Raw genomic sequence first — 15,515 nt, 5'->3', positions numbered from 1 at the left:
AGGGTCAGAGTCAGCAGGTGTCTGCACAGCCCACTTGGCCCTGAGTGAGCATCAGACGAGGAGCCCAGCATATCTGCATGAACTGTGCTTGAAGTTCAAGGAAACAGATAGGACTTGAGGTCTAATGGGGATCAGGGCCAAAGTGTTCATGAGGAGCAGGAGTCAAGTTCAGAAGGAGCCATGGTGAAGTTCAAGGTCTCAGACTCATGCCAGCTTCACCCATTCACAAGCTCACACTCATCTCACATGAAGAGGATTCCAACGGAGGTGGTAAGGGTCATGGGCAGGATGGACTCCCCTTTGGGTTAGCTGCTGCATGGGGAAATGACCTTGGGCTGGGATTCTCCCATGAGCCACGGCTCAAACCTAGCTATTACCCATGGCTGGCATCCACACTAGATTTGGGGGATGGTGCCTCCATTTGGGGTAGAGATATGGCTGCAGGTTGTGGGTTGGCCCCATGTGCTTCTCCAAACCCATTTCACCCTGCATCTGAATCCTCAGAGACTTCCACCCTCCTCCCTTTTGAGTCAAGATGGGGAGAGGGGTCTGGCAGGTGGGCTGTGGTGTCCAGAGCAGAGGAGGAGTGTCCGGCGGCGGCGGTGGCGGGCCATGCTGCAGGAGAGCGCGGTGCTTTCCGCGGTGCTTGACAGAACCATGTTCCGTTTCCATCGTTCCACCACATGGTTAGATCAAGCACAAAGGAAAGCCCCACGGCCACTGGTCAGAGTCAAGGTCAGGAAGCAGCATCAGAGAGAGGACAGGAGCGCTCAGAGGAAGCAGCGTGGAGAAGCGGAAGCCGGAGCAGGCCCCCACTGCGCGTGATTAGTACCAGGAGCGGAGTTCCGCTGGAACGCTTCTGAAGGCCCTGCTGCCCTGTGCCCCGCCCCAGGGGACACATAGCAGGAAGGAGGACAACAGGTGGGAAGCCATCAGACACCTTCTCAGAGGCATCAGGGCAGAAGGAACCCCTCCCCAGGGGGTGGAGAACATCCAGACAGCTGTGTCACATCGTGGGCCTGAGCGGAGCATCTGACCTCCATTCTGCACCTCACCATTGGATAAGAATCAACTTAGCAAAGCATCTTCTGAGAGCTTTGCCACACAGGGCCAATCCCAAGGGCTGAGTGGTGCCATCCGCTGTCCACTATCCCTTAAATAGAGAGACATCCACAGTTCCTGGGGGTCTAGCAAAGCGGATGCTATTCTGCAGGAAAAAGCCCCTGTGACATTCCATTACTCAGGGGTCTCCTCAACATCCTCAGGGTCCCCAGAAGCCCTTGGCTGACAGCTGTGCATTCCATACCACTGGGGGTTTGGTGGAGGAGGTATGGGTATCAAAGGAGACACATCTTCCTACCCAGAGAGATGGGAAGCCAATGGGGCCTTGAGTTTGGCACCAAGAAAACTACAATCACCATGGTCTGAGACACCAACTGTCACAGAGATAGTGGCAGGTGAATGGAGAGTGGCTCCTGACTAAAGGGCCTCTCAAACCAAGAGAAGGAAGGACGGGGGAACCAGTCACTCAGCTGGAGGGCAAAACACCTGATTCTAGGGTCCTTTTGGATTCCCTGACCTCCTCCTTGGCTGGGAGTCATGGCAGTGGTAGGAAGGCTAGTGAGCCATGATCCTGGAGGCCAAGGAGCCAGACGAGGGTACCCAGTCTATATTCCCATCTGTGGCAGAGCAGGGGAAATTCTCATGAGCCTGCTGACCTGGGACTTCTCCATTGGACTGGAGAGGTGTAAACACTGATGAGACTGGTGCTCTCCCTGCCTAACCTCGGACAGGAGGGACAGTCGCCATTCCTCCACAGTGTGTTGGGGACTGGGTTTCTTGACAAGCTATTCTCAGCACCTTGACAGTGCATAGGTAGTCTACAATGGTGGGCATCTGTAATCTGGACTTCACCCCATACTGACATGCACACTCCCGGGCTCTGTGGACACTCTGCTTCTCAGATTTTGTCTTGGAGTTTGATCAGTATCGGGGCAGAGGAAATCTACCCCATTCATGCACCTCGCCCTAAAATCTCCCTTTCCTTGTCTTTGGCTTCCTCCTCCAAAAGGAAATGAAGGGACCTGGAAATATACTATCAAGAATCTTCCTAGTGTATCAGAAATCCTGGGTTTCAGACCTTGCCCTGAAATTACACCCTATACCTTTGACAGGGCTTTTGAGCTGTGTGGTCCCCAACTTCTTCATCTTTAGAACAGACTGGATGTTCTCTGAGGTCCCTAAGATGTCTGGCTGTTTGCCACTTTGGGACACATGCCCTCCCTCTGGGCTTTTCTTCTCTCTCTCTCTCCCTCTCTTTTGGTGCTGGGCCCATGGCCTTGCCCGTCAAGGCAATGTTCTACCTGAGCCACACCCCAGCCTGCACTTTCCATCATGAGAGCTTCTTCTCACACAAAGCAGGGAGCAAAACAGACAGCTCCTTCAACTGGCAAGTGCTCCCAGGATGGGCCAGGGTCTTTCAGCCAGACCGTGCCTGTGCAGGACTTAATCTGATGGTCAGATTGCCCCAGTCAACAGCACCCACCCCGATCTCCTGCCCAGGGCGAAGGCTGCAGCTGATACAGAGAGGCAGAGCCCAGCAGCTGGGGAACCAGACGCCCTGCTAAGGAGGGCTTTAAGTGCGGCAGGAGCAGCCCTCAAATTGGCTGCTAATTACATCAGCTGTCTTTTCAAGGGGGTGTTTTTAGGGGAAAGTAAAATGCAGAGTTATTATCTGTCAACTCCACTATGTGTCACCTGCCCCCCTTCCTCCTGCTGGAGCTTCCTGGAAACACAGAGCTTTAGGTTCATGGTTTCTGCCTCCCCCAGGGCCAGGGCAGGACTGGGTCCTGGTGTTTCTCAAAGCCCAGGCCCTTGGAGCTCAGCGGTAGCTCTCACTACCTCTTCCCTGCAGCTATGCAACATAAAAGCACATGTCATGCTAGACGTCAAGCTCGCGATGGCTACAAACATCTCTACCCTGTAGGGAGAAGCTTTCTGTGTAGTGTTGTTTTTTAAAGAAATAATAATATTTTAGTCAAGGTCAACTGAGAACCCTGCCCCCTCTCCCTGTCTATGTCTGTTTACAGTCCCCGCCCCCCCACCCACACAGGAGAGGAGCCAGGACCCTGTGAATGCAAAGGCAGGAAGGCAGACAGGCGGGCAGACGCAGGGCCGGAGTGAGCCTTGTTGTTTCTAGGTCCCCTTTCTCTTCCTTTTTCTCCTCCTAGCTCTTTCTATACCTGCCATCCCTAACTTGCTGTCCCCAATCCCCACCCACAGCCATTCCTAGGTCATTCCCAAGGTTGTGGGAGGGGCCATCCTCAGACCCTGGCCTACTCCACCCCAGCCCTGTCACCCAGGGGCTTGATGTCACCTAGGGGCTTGGACATAGACAGGACACTCACGAGACTGAAGTTGGCAGGTGGTGCCCTGTCTTCCCCTGACTCTACAGCCCCTCTCCTTGGCTACTACTAATTGGCCGAGACAGTTAACGGGGCCCTGGGCAGGTGGAGGCAGGAATAGAATGAGGAAAGGCCCTGGGAAAGGACCAGGTGACAGTTCTATCCTCAAAAGTTCCTTCCCAGAGATGCGTGGGCCCAGAAAAGAACCTAAGGACAGAGTTCGGGGTGGAGTGGGACCATGAGGTCAGGGGAGGGGCAGCTGTTGACCTCCTTCCCAAATGCTCCTTCTGTCCCAGACGCTGGGTGCCAGTGGGAAGAGCGAGCAGATCTGGGGTCCACTCCTGCCTCTGTGGTGGCTGACTGTGGCCTCGCCCTGGGGTGACCTTTCACTCTGAGCCCTTGACTCCTCTGCCCTGGCACAGGGACCCGCCTACTGCCCTCACAGGACTATCGGAAGGAGCCAATCAACTGGAAGCATCCAACATGGTGCTCCTCAGAGATGGAGGGTCCATCTGGTAATTTACATCATTATTCTGAGGAAGGCCCGTTGGTACCAACTCTTCACACTGCCACCACGTCCCTGTGGCCTCTAGGCCCTCTTGAGGCATTTGATTCTCCCAAGAAAAGTAAAATCAAAGAGCTCCAGTTCACCCTGGAGACTGGGATCACAGAACTTGACTCAGAGAACAAGAACGTGGTGCTGCCTGCTGGTCTTCTCTGTTGACCAGTTCCCTCGATGGCACCCTCCCTGATTACCAGAAGATGCTCAGGGCAGGGGGAGAAGCAGGACCCTGGCTGAGGCCAGCCTGTGTGCACCACCCGCCTCTGTCCCTCGACTGACAGTCACCTACCCCAGGAGCAGAGGCTGGGCAGTGATCTTTTCCAGTAGAAAAGAACATGGATGCCAGTCATTTTAACTGCCTGCTCCTCTAGTTCTCGGTCAAGGAGAGCTACTTCTCTTTCCAAGACTGGCTAAGACTCCCCTTGTCATTTGTCCCTGTCCTTCCTGGGTGCAGTGGGGAGAAATGTTTCTAGAGCACTTGGCACGAGAGCAAGGCCGTGCTTCTTCCCAGTCTCTGCCGTCCTCTCCGACATCAGGGTGCAGCTTGGAATGGATAGTGAACCTGTTTTTGAAACCCGTAATGCGCTCAGCCCCAGGGCTATACCAAAGTCCGTCTTCCAGGGGACTTGGATTACAGAGAGCCTGCCGCCTGGCCTGGGCTACATTTATTTCTCTGTCTGCCATTAGGGAAGCAGGCTTTGGAAGCTGAAAATCCAACGTTACCCTCCTGTCAAGGACACGTGTGCAGAGGCTGTCCTGTCTCTGGCTTTACCTAGCTCTGGGGCTCCGAGGCCGCCTGGGTTCTGTCTCCCCTGAAGCCGCCTCCCCCTCCCCTCCCCTATGCTTTGATTGTGTGTGTGTGTGTGTGTGTGTTTTATTTTAAATCCATAAGGTAATTGGTTTTCTGTGGGCTAACTGAATTTCCCCAATTTAATTTGCAAAGATGCTCCCCAGGAGCCATTACGGGCTCGCTGTCCTCTAGATTGGATTACCGGCCTCTCAGGGGCTGCTGTGTTCTGAGTCAGAAAGTAGGGCCCAGCCCCCGTAACCTGATTACCTGAGCAGCGGAACTTCTTGCTCTTGATCTGGCTGATGCGCTTGTTGGCCAGCCGGCGTGGGCTGCTGCAGCGCGCCCCACTTGTCTCGATGGGGTTGTCCTGGAGGTAGTCAGCCAGCCACTTCAAGTGGCAGTCGCACACAAACGGGTTTTGGGCTAAGTGGCTGCAAGAGGGACAGGGCTGTTAATCAGGAGTGACCTGTGGCGCCTCGCTCCACCACCACCCTGCCTGGCAATCGGTGCAGGACCCTGTCCCTCGTGGCCCCAGGAGGCCTGGGGGTGCTGCTTTCAGACAGGACTCAAAGAGAGGGCCTGAGGCTGGCTGGCTGCCAGGACAGGCACAGATGCAGCTAGCATCTGGTCTGGGGAACCAACCCCCAGCTCTCCCTGCTTGGGGGCAGGACCTGCCACTGCGCATCTCTACTCTCACCCACGCCAACTCAGGCGGGCAAGCAAGTTGCAAGCTTTAGACTCTACACCCGGGCAGAATGCATTTTATTTCTCCAAGCTTGGGGACACCAGGCTCGTAAAGCAGCTGGCGTGGCGACTGGCATATGGTGGGTGTTCCAGATACAGCAGCGGGTATTGTTATTATCCTTATCATCACGGAGCGCCGGGGTCTGGCCTCCCCTGGCGCAGGGAGAGAAGCTCTGCAGAGCGCTGGACGCAGAGCGTGGCACCCGCTCTGTATTCAACAGACAGCAGCTGCTCTTGCCCTGGATGCGTTTCTGCCTCTGACTACAGGATAATGTGTGCCAGTGACTCGTGGGGTCTTCAGGAGCCCCAGGCTCACTGCAGGCCTGGAGCTGGGGTCCAAGCCTGAAGCTGGAGCCATTAAAAACATGGGCTGAGATCTGGACTCAGATATGATCTACTCACTTGCAATATTTATACCCATCTGTGGTGCCCAGAATGTACTTCCCAGTGAGGAAGAAGTGTTTCCAGAGTCTCTACGAGACACTTAGTTTTGCAGGTTTCTGTTGGTAGGCAGAAATGAGTCATCAACAGGGATGACACCTGCTCAGAACACAGCAGCTGTGCTCAGCTTCTCTGCCTGGATTCAAATCCTGCTTTTTAACTAGCTGTGTGACCTTGAGTAAATTACTTAACCTCTCTGTGCCTTTGTTTCCTCACATATAAACTGAGGATAATACTAGCATCTACACCCTAGGGTTGCTGTGAGATGTAAACATCTTTAAACAGGGCAAGTGCTCCTTGTGGTGATGAGTCGCCTGAATGTCACATGGCCAGCTCCTGGTTCTCATCATTCCACTCTCACTGACAGCCCAGCCATGCTGCGCGTGTGAGTTTGCCTCATCAGGGTGTTCTCTGCTACCGGGCGCCTGGGGTCGCCAGAACCTGGCAGCATACTCACAGTGTCTGGATGGACTGCAGAGGGGCGAAGAGCCCCTTGCTGATGGTCTGCAGCTTGTTGTCGTACAAGGAGAGCAGGGTGAGGCTCTGCAGGTCCTGGAAGGTGTTCACCCGCAGGCAGTTGATCTTGTTGGCATTGAGGAGGCTGCAAACAGAAGAGGCCGTGATTCGCCAGCCCCAGTCATTATCAGCAGTGCACAGGCTGCGCCTGCAGGGGACAGGCTGCAGAGTGGCCATCGTTCATCCCTGCAGTCTTGAGCTCCTACAGCCACCCAGGGGGAGAGAGGGAGGGCGGTGTGCCTGGCCACCCTGGCTGACCACGCCTGGGCACTTGCATGGCTTCCCCACAGAGCCTGTGTCACATGCTGCCACCTGGCACTTGCCCTTCGCTGCAGGGAGACCTGAAAGGGACCTGTGCCTTGAACTTTCTGCTTTAGAATTCCGAGCTTCCAGGAAAAGAAAAACAATCATTTGGCGCAATTATTTTAAAGTTCCAGTTGCCAGGGTTCTTTGGATCATTGATTCCACTGGAAATCTGGTGAGAGTCACAGGTCATCCCACCAGAAAGCCCGAAGCCACGTGCAGCCACGGGCACGCACACGGCCTCTCTCTCACTCACTCAGAGGACAGGTCCATGCAGTCCCGCGTGGCCTGACCCCTGCCCTCGTGCACATCATGCCAGCCCCCCCTTCAGCTCCCCGGCTGCCCGCTTCCTCCCTGCTCCTCAGCATCTAGCTCAGGTCCTGTGACCCTCTTTCAGCAAACCTGGCTTCTCCTCCTCCTCTGCCTTTGAGCTCAAATGTCACCTCCTCAGAGAGGCTGGCCTGACCATCTCAGCTGGGACCCCCCGATGCTGCCTCTCACAGCCCTTCGGGAGTCACCTTGACTTGTGATTTTAGGGTGATTTCTTTTCTTGCTTATCATTTGCCTTCAGAATAAGACTGACGGCTCCGTCATGGCAGTGAACCCCACTGCATCTCTCCCTTAATTCTTGGGGCTTATTCTTTATCAAGAAACTTGCCAACTCCAGAGGCAACCTTGGGGGTGTCCCTCCTCCACAGGGGCACTGGTTTCCCCAGGATCAGCTTTCCCTGAACTGGGGACCCACTGTGCTGCTTTTCTCTTCAGATCCTTCCCTCCACACCCCCAAAGCCTCACGGGAAGCTGCCTTCTGGGTGAGACCCTGGTGCAGCGGATGCCATAGGAGAATTCCAGAGGCACCTGGCAAGCCAACCAAATTGGAGTGCTAAGAATTTCCTTCTTCATCCTAGACTGGCCAGTTGTGCCCTTGAAGTCAGTATAAAATCGTCTCTCACTTCCTCTTGAACGACAGTGGCGGGGAGGGAGGAGGAATGCTACCCAAGAGCAAAAATGGTGAATTTTTAAAATTCCAGTTTTCAAGGTTGGCTTAGAGCCTCCCTGGTGGGGAATGACCCTGAGATTCCTAATGCGCTGTTGTGCCTCAGGAGTCCCTTGACAACAGAACCCAGGGGGACGGGCCTCAGCAATGGTGGGGCTGCCCCGGGGAGCTAAGCCATCCGAGCCACCTCTCCCAGGGGTCCCTGTGCAGGAAGCAGGCAGCTGTCACAGTGGCAAGTGGAAGAGCTGCCTGTTTAATCTGGCTAATAATGGGCAAAGTCCCTGGGGTCCGCACAGATGTCCTCCTGCCTTGCAGTGGGAAAAGCTCACGTTTGCAGAATAGTCTCCCTGTCCTCCTCACGCCCCATGCTTCTCCCAGTAACCTGGGCAGATGGGCAGAGCTACCCGGGCAAGTTGCAGGTGAGGAAACTGGAGCTCAGAGGTGGCCAGGGTTGTTCAAGGTCACGGGTGTTTCGGGCGGCCTGCTGGCTGTGGTTTATGATAACCAGGTCTCCAGAGGGTTCGCTCTTTTTCTTACAATGCCTCATCCACCCGGCCCATCTGTCTCCCCTTTTGCAGCATCTTCCTCAAGAATTTCCTGTGCTTTGTGTATTGAATCGTAGTCAAGGTCATGCTGTCTTGGGGACATTTGAAGGAGGATTCCGTGGAGCAGAGAAACGGAGAAAATCCAGCAGACCCCATAGGGCCAAGCACTCACCAGGAATGCATTCTTCACACACACAATTTTTTGTTTTGTTTAAGGGGAAAAAAAGTGGGTGGTAAATGATTTGTTCCAAATCTTAATACTAAGGGCCTTCTGCGTGCATCACCTTGCCGGGAGGTGTTGAACCACTCAGTAAAGAAACCAGGCCAGCTTCTCCGATGCATGGGAGAGTCCTCCTTGCACCATATGCAACATGCCGCAAACAAATCTATGTAAAACTTGACCTTTCCTGTGTTTTAAAAGTTGGGAAATTTCAAGCAAAACACATTCACAGACACACACACACTGGATTTCTATTTTCTCTTGAAAAAATTTTCCAGAAGCTCTGGCAATGAGTCCACTGGAGGCAGCTGTGCCTGGCTACCCTCTGTAGGAGGGACACAGGCCCTCTGCCGGACAGTGCCCACTGCTCCCTACTGGTGCCCTTCACTAGTTGACTTCACCTTCTGGCCCGAGTAGCATGATGTTTTGAGGCCTCAGAACTGATTCATGAGCCCGCTGTGGAACCTGGTCCTGGGGAGTGTTAGAGCCTGGACAAGGAGAATGGCCACAGGGACAGAGAAGTGACAACTCAGACCTGCCCTGGATGTCTGCCCAAACTGCATTTGGCCCTGGCAACCTCCGCACCCCTCAGGCCCATCCAGGCTTCCTGCTCTCATCCCTGTGCTGCTTTGTCCCCTGTGGCTCCTAGATCTCCCCACGCGGGATGTCATTTCAAAGATGCAAGACATCACAAGGACCCGGGCTGGCAGAATTTCTAGGCAAAGAAAGGACAAGGTACAGAGCTCACAAAGCAGGGAGCGAAAGAAAACAGAAAAGGGCGCAGTCTCCTGGTCACTCACTCTCTCCCAGGCTGCCTGGCTCCCTCGGTGAGACGCGTGGGTGTAGGAGAGATAAAATTAAGCTGCTTATCGAGAATTAGATGCTGAGGACAGCCTTGCTGATCCCCAGCATCAGCAAGATCTAACAGCCTGTCCCTCTGCCCTCTCTTGTGTCAGGAAGCTGGCAGTGACTCATCTCAGGCGGGTTCCACCAGCGCTGAGCTATCTGGCCCATGGACGAGAGCTGGAGGGGATTTATGAGGCGCCGTGCTGCGGAGCAAACAGAAAAGCCATGGCGTGTAGAGCCCTTGTCCAAAATGCTGGGGACCAGAAGTGTTCAGGGTCTTAGATATTTTTTTCCAGATTTTGGAATATTTGCATAAATAATAACAGACATCTTGGGGTCTAAAGTCTGAACGCAAAACTCACTGAGGTTTCTCGTGTGCCTTTTCCACAGAGCCTGAAGGTAATTTTGCGTAGTATTTTTAGTGCTCCTCTGCATTGATTGTGACCTATCACTTGAGATCAGGTGTGGAATTTTCCACTTGTAGTATCATTGCAGCGATCAAAAAGGTTCTGATCCTGGAGCATTTTGGCCTTTGGAACTGGAGACACTCCATCTGTATTTGAAAGGTGTGCCACCTTGCCAGGAAATGTTGAACCATTCAGCAGCTCTTAGGGCCTCAACCCAGGCCTCCCTCTTTGACTGCGGGATGGATTCTTCTTTGGAGTAGGATGCCTGGGACGCTTAGGATCCCCTGGAATGCTCCATCTGTCCTGGCTCTCCCCCATGAGGAGGAGAGCTGGAACTTCTGTGTGAAACGATGATAATGACACAGACTAATCTCTAGAGCCCACATGGCTGTGTGCAGTCCCGCATTTTCCAAAGCACTCTCTGTGAGCCGTTTTATTTAACCCTCATGACAGCACTATGATTATCTTCATTTTTCTGATGAGGATGCTGGGGGTCAGAGTGGTGACGGACTTGATCAAGGTCACCCTGCAGTAAGACAAGCTCCAGCCTGGTGGACGTGGAAGCTCATCTCTCATCCACTGCCTGACGTCCATGTGTTCTCCTTTCCGTGTTCCCTGTCCCTGGGACGTCTGTTTGGCTGCCCTTAGGATGCACCTGGCATGATTCAGGTGGATGAAGGTGTGTCAGTCTGGGAGACTCCGCTTGCCTCTTGGGAGTACAAAGGCATCAGTCCAGCTGACTGATTGGTTGGTCACCAAGCTGCCACTGACTCCGGTAGCAGGCTCTGTGTCGAGTGTCTTATACTCATGAGGATCACTGAGTGCCAGTGGGGGAGCAGACCCTGGGTTTTCAGTGTGCTCTGGGCAGCCCAGGAGAGCAGGACAAGGCAGAGACAGAGCACCCTTCATCCACAAGGGCACGGTCCAGCTTGCCTTGTCCCAGGGGCTTCCTGGTATTCCAACAGGAAATGTCGGCACCTGTAGGTATCAATCAGCCTGCTCTGCTAGAGTCCAGTGAGTCAGTGTGGGATGTTCTGTGCTTGCAGATATCTCCAGAAGCACAGTTTACTGTCTTCTGGGGCCATATGTTCCCAGACCTATCTCCTAAAAGAACCTCAGAGGTCATATAAATAAAAAGAGGGAGCTGCTGGGGTGCCTAACCAGCATGGTAGCACGGGATAAGCACTTGAAAGGTCAGGTACTGCCCTGGATGAATTCCATGAAGCCCCCACAGCCCTAGGTGCTGAGTGCTATCTCCATTTGACAGATGACACTTCTAGGACTCAGAGAGCCTAAGTAACTGTGCAGAGTCCCATGTGTAAGTGGTGGGTTGAAACCCATGCTATTTCACACCAACCATTATGCTACCCTGTCCTCCCTCTCATGACGGGATGGTGGGAGCCACCTAATGTTATGGGCAGAGGTGGTGACAATGTCTTTGTGGCTCCTCCATCAGCTTACAGAACAAGAAGGGCCAACTCCCAATAGGAAGTGCAAGAGCGCTGCTGGGAGCCGGAGTACAATGTCTCCCTTCTGAAGGTATTTCTGGGTTCGCTCTGAGCCACACGGCCACCTCTCTTTGCACAGCACTTCCGGCTTCCACATATGCTCCATGTCAAAAGGTGCTAGCACACGGCCCCTTGACCCACCAACCACGCTGCTGAGAGCATTGCCTTCAGGAAGAGCAGGGCAGGGCACCTGCAGAGGTTCACAAAGTGGGAGATGAAGAAGGCAAGGAAATGCCTGGAGTCTGGGCCAGGAAGGGCTCTCACCACTCAAGTCCTGCTAGGGGAGTGGACTGCTAGGGGATTGGTCAGAAAAAGCCGAATAGCGGCAGCTTCTCATTCAGGGCCCAGGGAGAGATGGACTACAGGCAGAAATGAGTCCATTCAGATCTGTAAAACATGCCCACTGGGACAAGTCTCTTCACAAAGGCAGAAGATGGCTTGCTCATAGCCCATCCTCAGTGAAGATGCCTCTGGAGCTCACAGGCCTTGGCTGCAGGGTGTGAAAAGTCCAAACATCTGGAGTCAGTTTTAATGATGGATTGCATTAAGATCACCCTGGCGGCTACAGCCATCCACATGTGGAGTTGGTGGCCCAAAGCTGTCATTCTGGGTGGTATTTATATTCTCACACATGCTGTGGTCTGTGGAACCACTGCTGATGTTACTCTTCCTCTTTATGTAGTGTTTGTCTGAAGATGCCAAGAGCTTATTCCAAACTCCGAAGTGCAAAGTCTTCTTAGGAAATTGGTGCCAAGAAAGAGCACAGAGGCCCTTATCCAGGAGAAGGGGCAAAGCTATTCCAGGAAGGGTCCTGGAAGACAGTCCCAAGCACCTGCCAGGGGAAAGCTCTGTGGACCTCCTTCTCCTAAAATCAGGCTGGGAGTCAGATTCTGTCTCATAGACACCGGGTGCAGGTACATGGAGAAATGAAGCTCATGGCCTTCTGGCTCCTCCAGAGGGAGAATAATGTTTAAAGAATAGGTTATAAAGTCTCTTCGTTATTAGGAAGAAAGTTCTCTGGGTGTCTCTTGCACCATCTCACATGGGCATGAAGGGTCAGTGCGGGCTTGGTTCTAGAAAACTAGACAAGAGGGGAGAGCACATAATAATGGAGGGCTGGCGTCCGCCCCCTGGCCATCTTGTCTAGTTTTCTAGAACCAGCCCTCTGCCATCCCACATTTCTTTATCTGTTAAATGTACTAAGGACCACTCTGACCTAAGAACATTGTTCTCATCCTTCTACTAATATGGGGATGTTTTCCCACCTTTAGTGACTTACTGGGCATGGGGAGGAACTCAGAGATGTCTGGAGTTATCCTATCTATGACTCTGACCCTGACCAGAACCTTCTCTTGCTGTGAAAGGATGCTCTAGACCACATCGTGCGGCTCATGAGAGGAAACAGGAGGAGCTCCCCAAGTACCACTTAGGAGCGGAGATAACTCCTCCCTTCTGTCTTGATGATGGCTGCACTGTTATTATGGGCTGTGGGTTGTCAGGGTGATTCCTGAGGTGAAGGAAACAGCAAAGCCACTCGGTGGCCTGTCTGAAGAACAGGACCTCCTTCTACTCCAGGGACATAGGAGGGCACATGACCATAACAGACTTTAGGTCTCCCAGGCTTTCCTTAGAATACACCAGGCTCATGAGAGGGAAAAGCCCCTTCTCAGGGACGCGCCACCAAGTGGGTCTGTTTCTACTGGGGGAGGGATTCTCTCATCCCAACCCAGCCATTTCCATGAACAAGGGCTCCCCAATTGCCTCCCATGGGGCTCAGGGCACACCCCTCCCCAGGAGGATGACAGTGACCAGGTCAGGTTCCCACAGACAGCAGCCCAGGGTAGAAACTGAGGCACAATAAGAGGAACAGATCAATGGTTCAGCAGCAGCTTCTTCTGGGCTTGAGCCAGCTGGGAATTCCTTTTCTGCATTTGGCAAAACTGGCTCTGCATACCTCCCCATGTCTGGGTCAGAAGACGTCTCTGGAAGGATGTTTTGTGGGTCAGGGTATGGACTCTAGAGTCAGACTGCCCAGGTTCCAGTCCTGGCTCCCTCCATGCTGAGTGACCATGCCAGGTTACTGAACCCTCAGTTTCCCCCTCTGTAAAATAGGGCTTTTGTTAATGCCTTCCTCTTAGTATTGTTGTAAAGATTAAATAAGATGAGGGGCACGAAATTGTCCAGCACAGGTCCTGGAGTGTATCAGGAATCCAGTAATAGCTACTCCTATGATCGGGAGCAAGAGGGAGTGGTTCGTGTGAAACAGCTGGTGGGGGAAAGTGAGCTATATGGAGTGAGGTTTTGTTCACTGCTCTGGAACTGCCATGTTGCTTGGCAAACTCCAAGAGCCTCAAATGGTTTTGTCTGCCTTCCAAGAAGACGGAACAACAGGTGGGGTGGCCTTAATTTGTTCCAGCCCAAAGACAGCCTGGTTCAGTGTCAAACCTCCTGGGGCAGGTGGAAAAGCTTCCACCTCAGTGGCCACCCTCCGCCCTGGTGGGTGACTCCCCTGGGCACGCCATGTAATCAGTGGGCACTGAATGAACGCTCTGCATTCCCTGGGGAAAGCTGTGACAGCACAGCTTGCAGCTGTCCATCAGAGGCGGGAATGACAGCTCAGTGCCATGCTGACCACTTTCCCTGCTTTGGGCCTGGTTCTAGCCTCTGAGCTGTGAGGCGAGGGACCCGAGGGCACGCCAGCTTACCCCCACTCAGGCCACCATCTCCACAGATGTCCCAGGAGCCCAGGAGCCTGGGGGCGGGGAGGGAACAGAGGAGATGGGGTTGGGAGCGACTGCCCCATGAGCCATGCTGCTCTAACTGTGGGTTGGGACATATCCACGTGGGGTGTTTCAGTTCTAAATGTCCTTCCTGTTGTCCAAATGGGCACCCAGGTCACTTCCTAGCAGCCTGTTTTAAGGGGGGAAGATGCTAGGTTATCTTGCATCCCCCAAAGTCAATAAACATTGGTGGTAATAAACAACAGATACGTGTTCATACCGTGAATGCCTGCAGGAAACGAGCATGTGTAGGAGTAATTACAGGCAGACATGGTGGCTATTTCCAAACATCTGAAGACAATGACGACAGACTTTTGAGTTTCCCAGAAGCCAGGAAAAGGTTTAGTGTAAGAAAGTACTTTCTAACTTCCAAATACGCAGTGAGCACTTATCACAGAAACCATCTGCAAAGGGGTGACAGGAGGATTTGTCAGAGGAGGCACGGGAGGGACTCTGCACCAGCCAGCTGGGAGGCTTGGAGTTCTGAGGTTGCTCTGAGCTCTAAGACCTTGGGACTAAACTGAAGGAGGCAGTCCTGTGGGTCTCCAGGCAGGGCATCAGTTTAGGGGCACCTCCTGGATTCCCTGGCTGGTGGAAACTTGTTTGTATAGATACCTTTGCTGCAGCTGCTGAGAAACTCTGGAATATTCTACTATTAGTGTTGGCTACCTGTACACAGGAACAGGCCAAGAAAACCACCCCAGGGGGCTGGCTGGGTACATGATAGACTAGGCATTTTGGGAGAAATGGCTGAAAAGTCCAGAAAAATGGGGAGGAAGCAGGGTGGGGGAAGCACAACCAGTTCTCATGCGCCTACTTGTTAGCGTCACAGTGAGTGCCGGAAGGGAAAGGTTCAGGACCACTTCTGTGGCAGAGACAGCTCCGCTTAGTGATCCGTCAATCATTTGAGAGGTGGAGAGGGAAGAAAAAGGACAAACCTCTGACAAAAAGCCTTCAAGTCAAAGGAGAGGGAATTATAGAGCCTTATCATTGCATCTCTGGTCTACCAGGAGAAATCCAATCACGCTGGCTGAACTGGAGTCAGATCTAATCAGGACCTGCTCTCCAGCTGCTCAGCAGCAGGTCAAAACCAACAGCTGCTGGTTCTTTCTGGAAAGCAAGCCGTCTGAGTTGTGTCAACTTCTGGTCTCCTTGAGACCAGGATGCTTTGTTCTTACCCCCAGCTAGTCAATGCCATCTGCTCAAAATGGTGCCACACAACTGGAGCCAACTGCCCAGCCCAGGCAAAGTCCTGCTGGTTCTAGAAACCTACTGGCATGTTAGCTTGGAGCTGAGACACACTGACTTTCTTTTAAAATATGACTGTATGGAGTCTGTGACTCATGCCATTCACTGTGCTGGGCACTGATGGCCATCCCATGCCTCCTAGTGGGTGCCAGGGCAGTTTCCTTACACACACACACACACACACACACCTGATAAAAGGGCATC

The 15,515-nt window shown here is 53.2% G+C and overlaps 1 protein-coding gene across 1 annotated transcript in view; it reads right to left on the bottom strand.

Annotated features, from left to right (window-relative positions):
- Positions 1-15,515, bottom strand: part of Slit3 (slit guidance ligand 3) — a 568,801-nt gene that overhangs the window by 77,531 nt on the left and 475,755 nt on the right. Inside the window, exons 13-14 of the mRNA XM_027938651.3 lie at positions 6,399-6,542; positions 5,024-5,187 (exon numbers count right to left, since the gene is read on the bottom strand). Of these exons, the coding sequence (XP_027794452.3) occupies positions 5,024-5,187; positions 6,399-6,542 (308 nt within the window). The remainder of the gene's footprint in view (positions 1-5,023; positions 5,188-6,398; positions 6,543-15,515) is intronic.

Source organism: Marmota flaviventris, chromosome 5 (assembly GCF_047511675.1).
Source record: "Marmota flaviventris isolate mMarFla1 chromosome 5, mMarFla1.hap1, whole genome shotgun sequence".
NCBI classification, from domain to species: Eukaryota; Metazoa; Chordata; class Mammalia; order Rodentia; family Sciuridae; genus Marmota; species Marmota flaviventris.
This window is presented reverse-complemented; position numbering and strand designations above follow the sequence as displayed.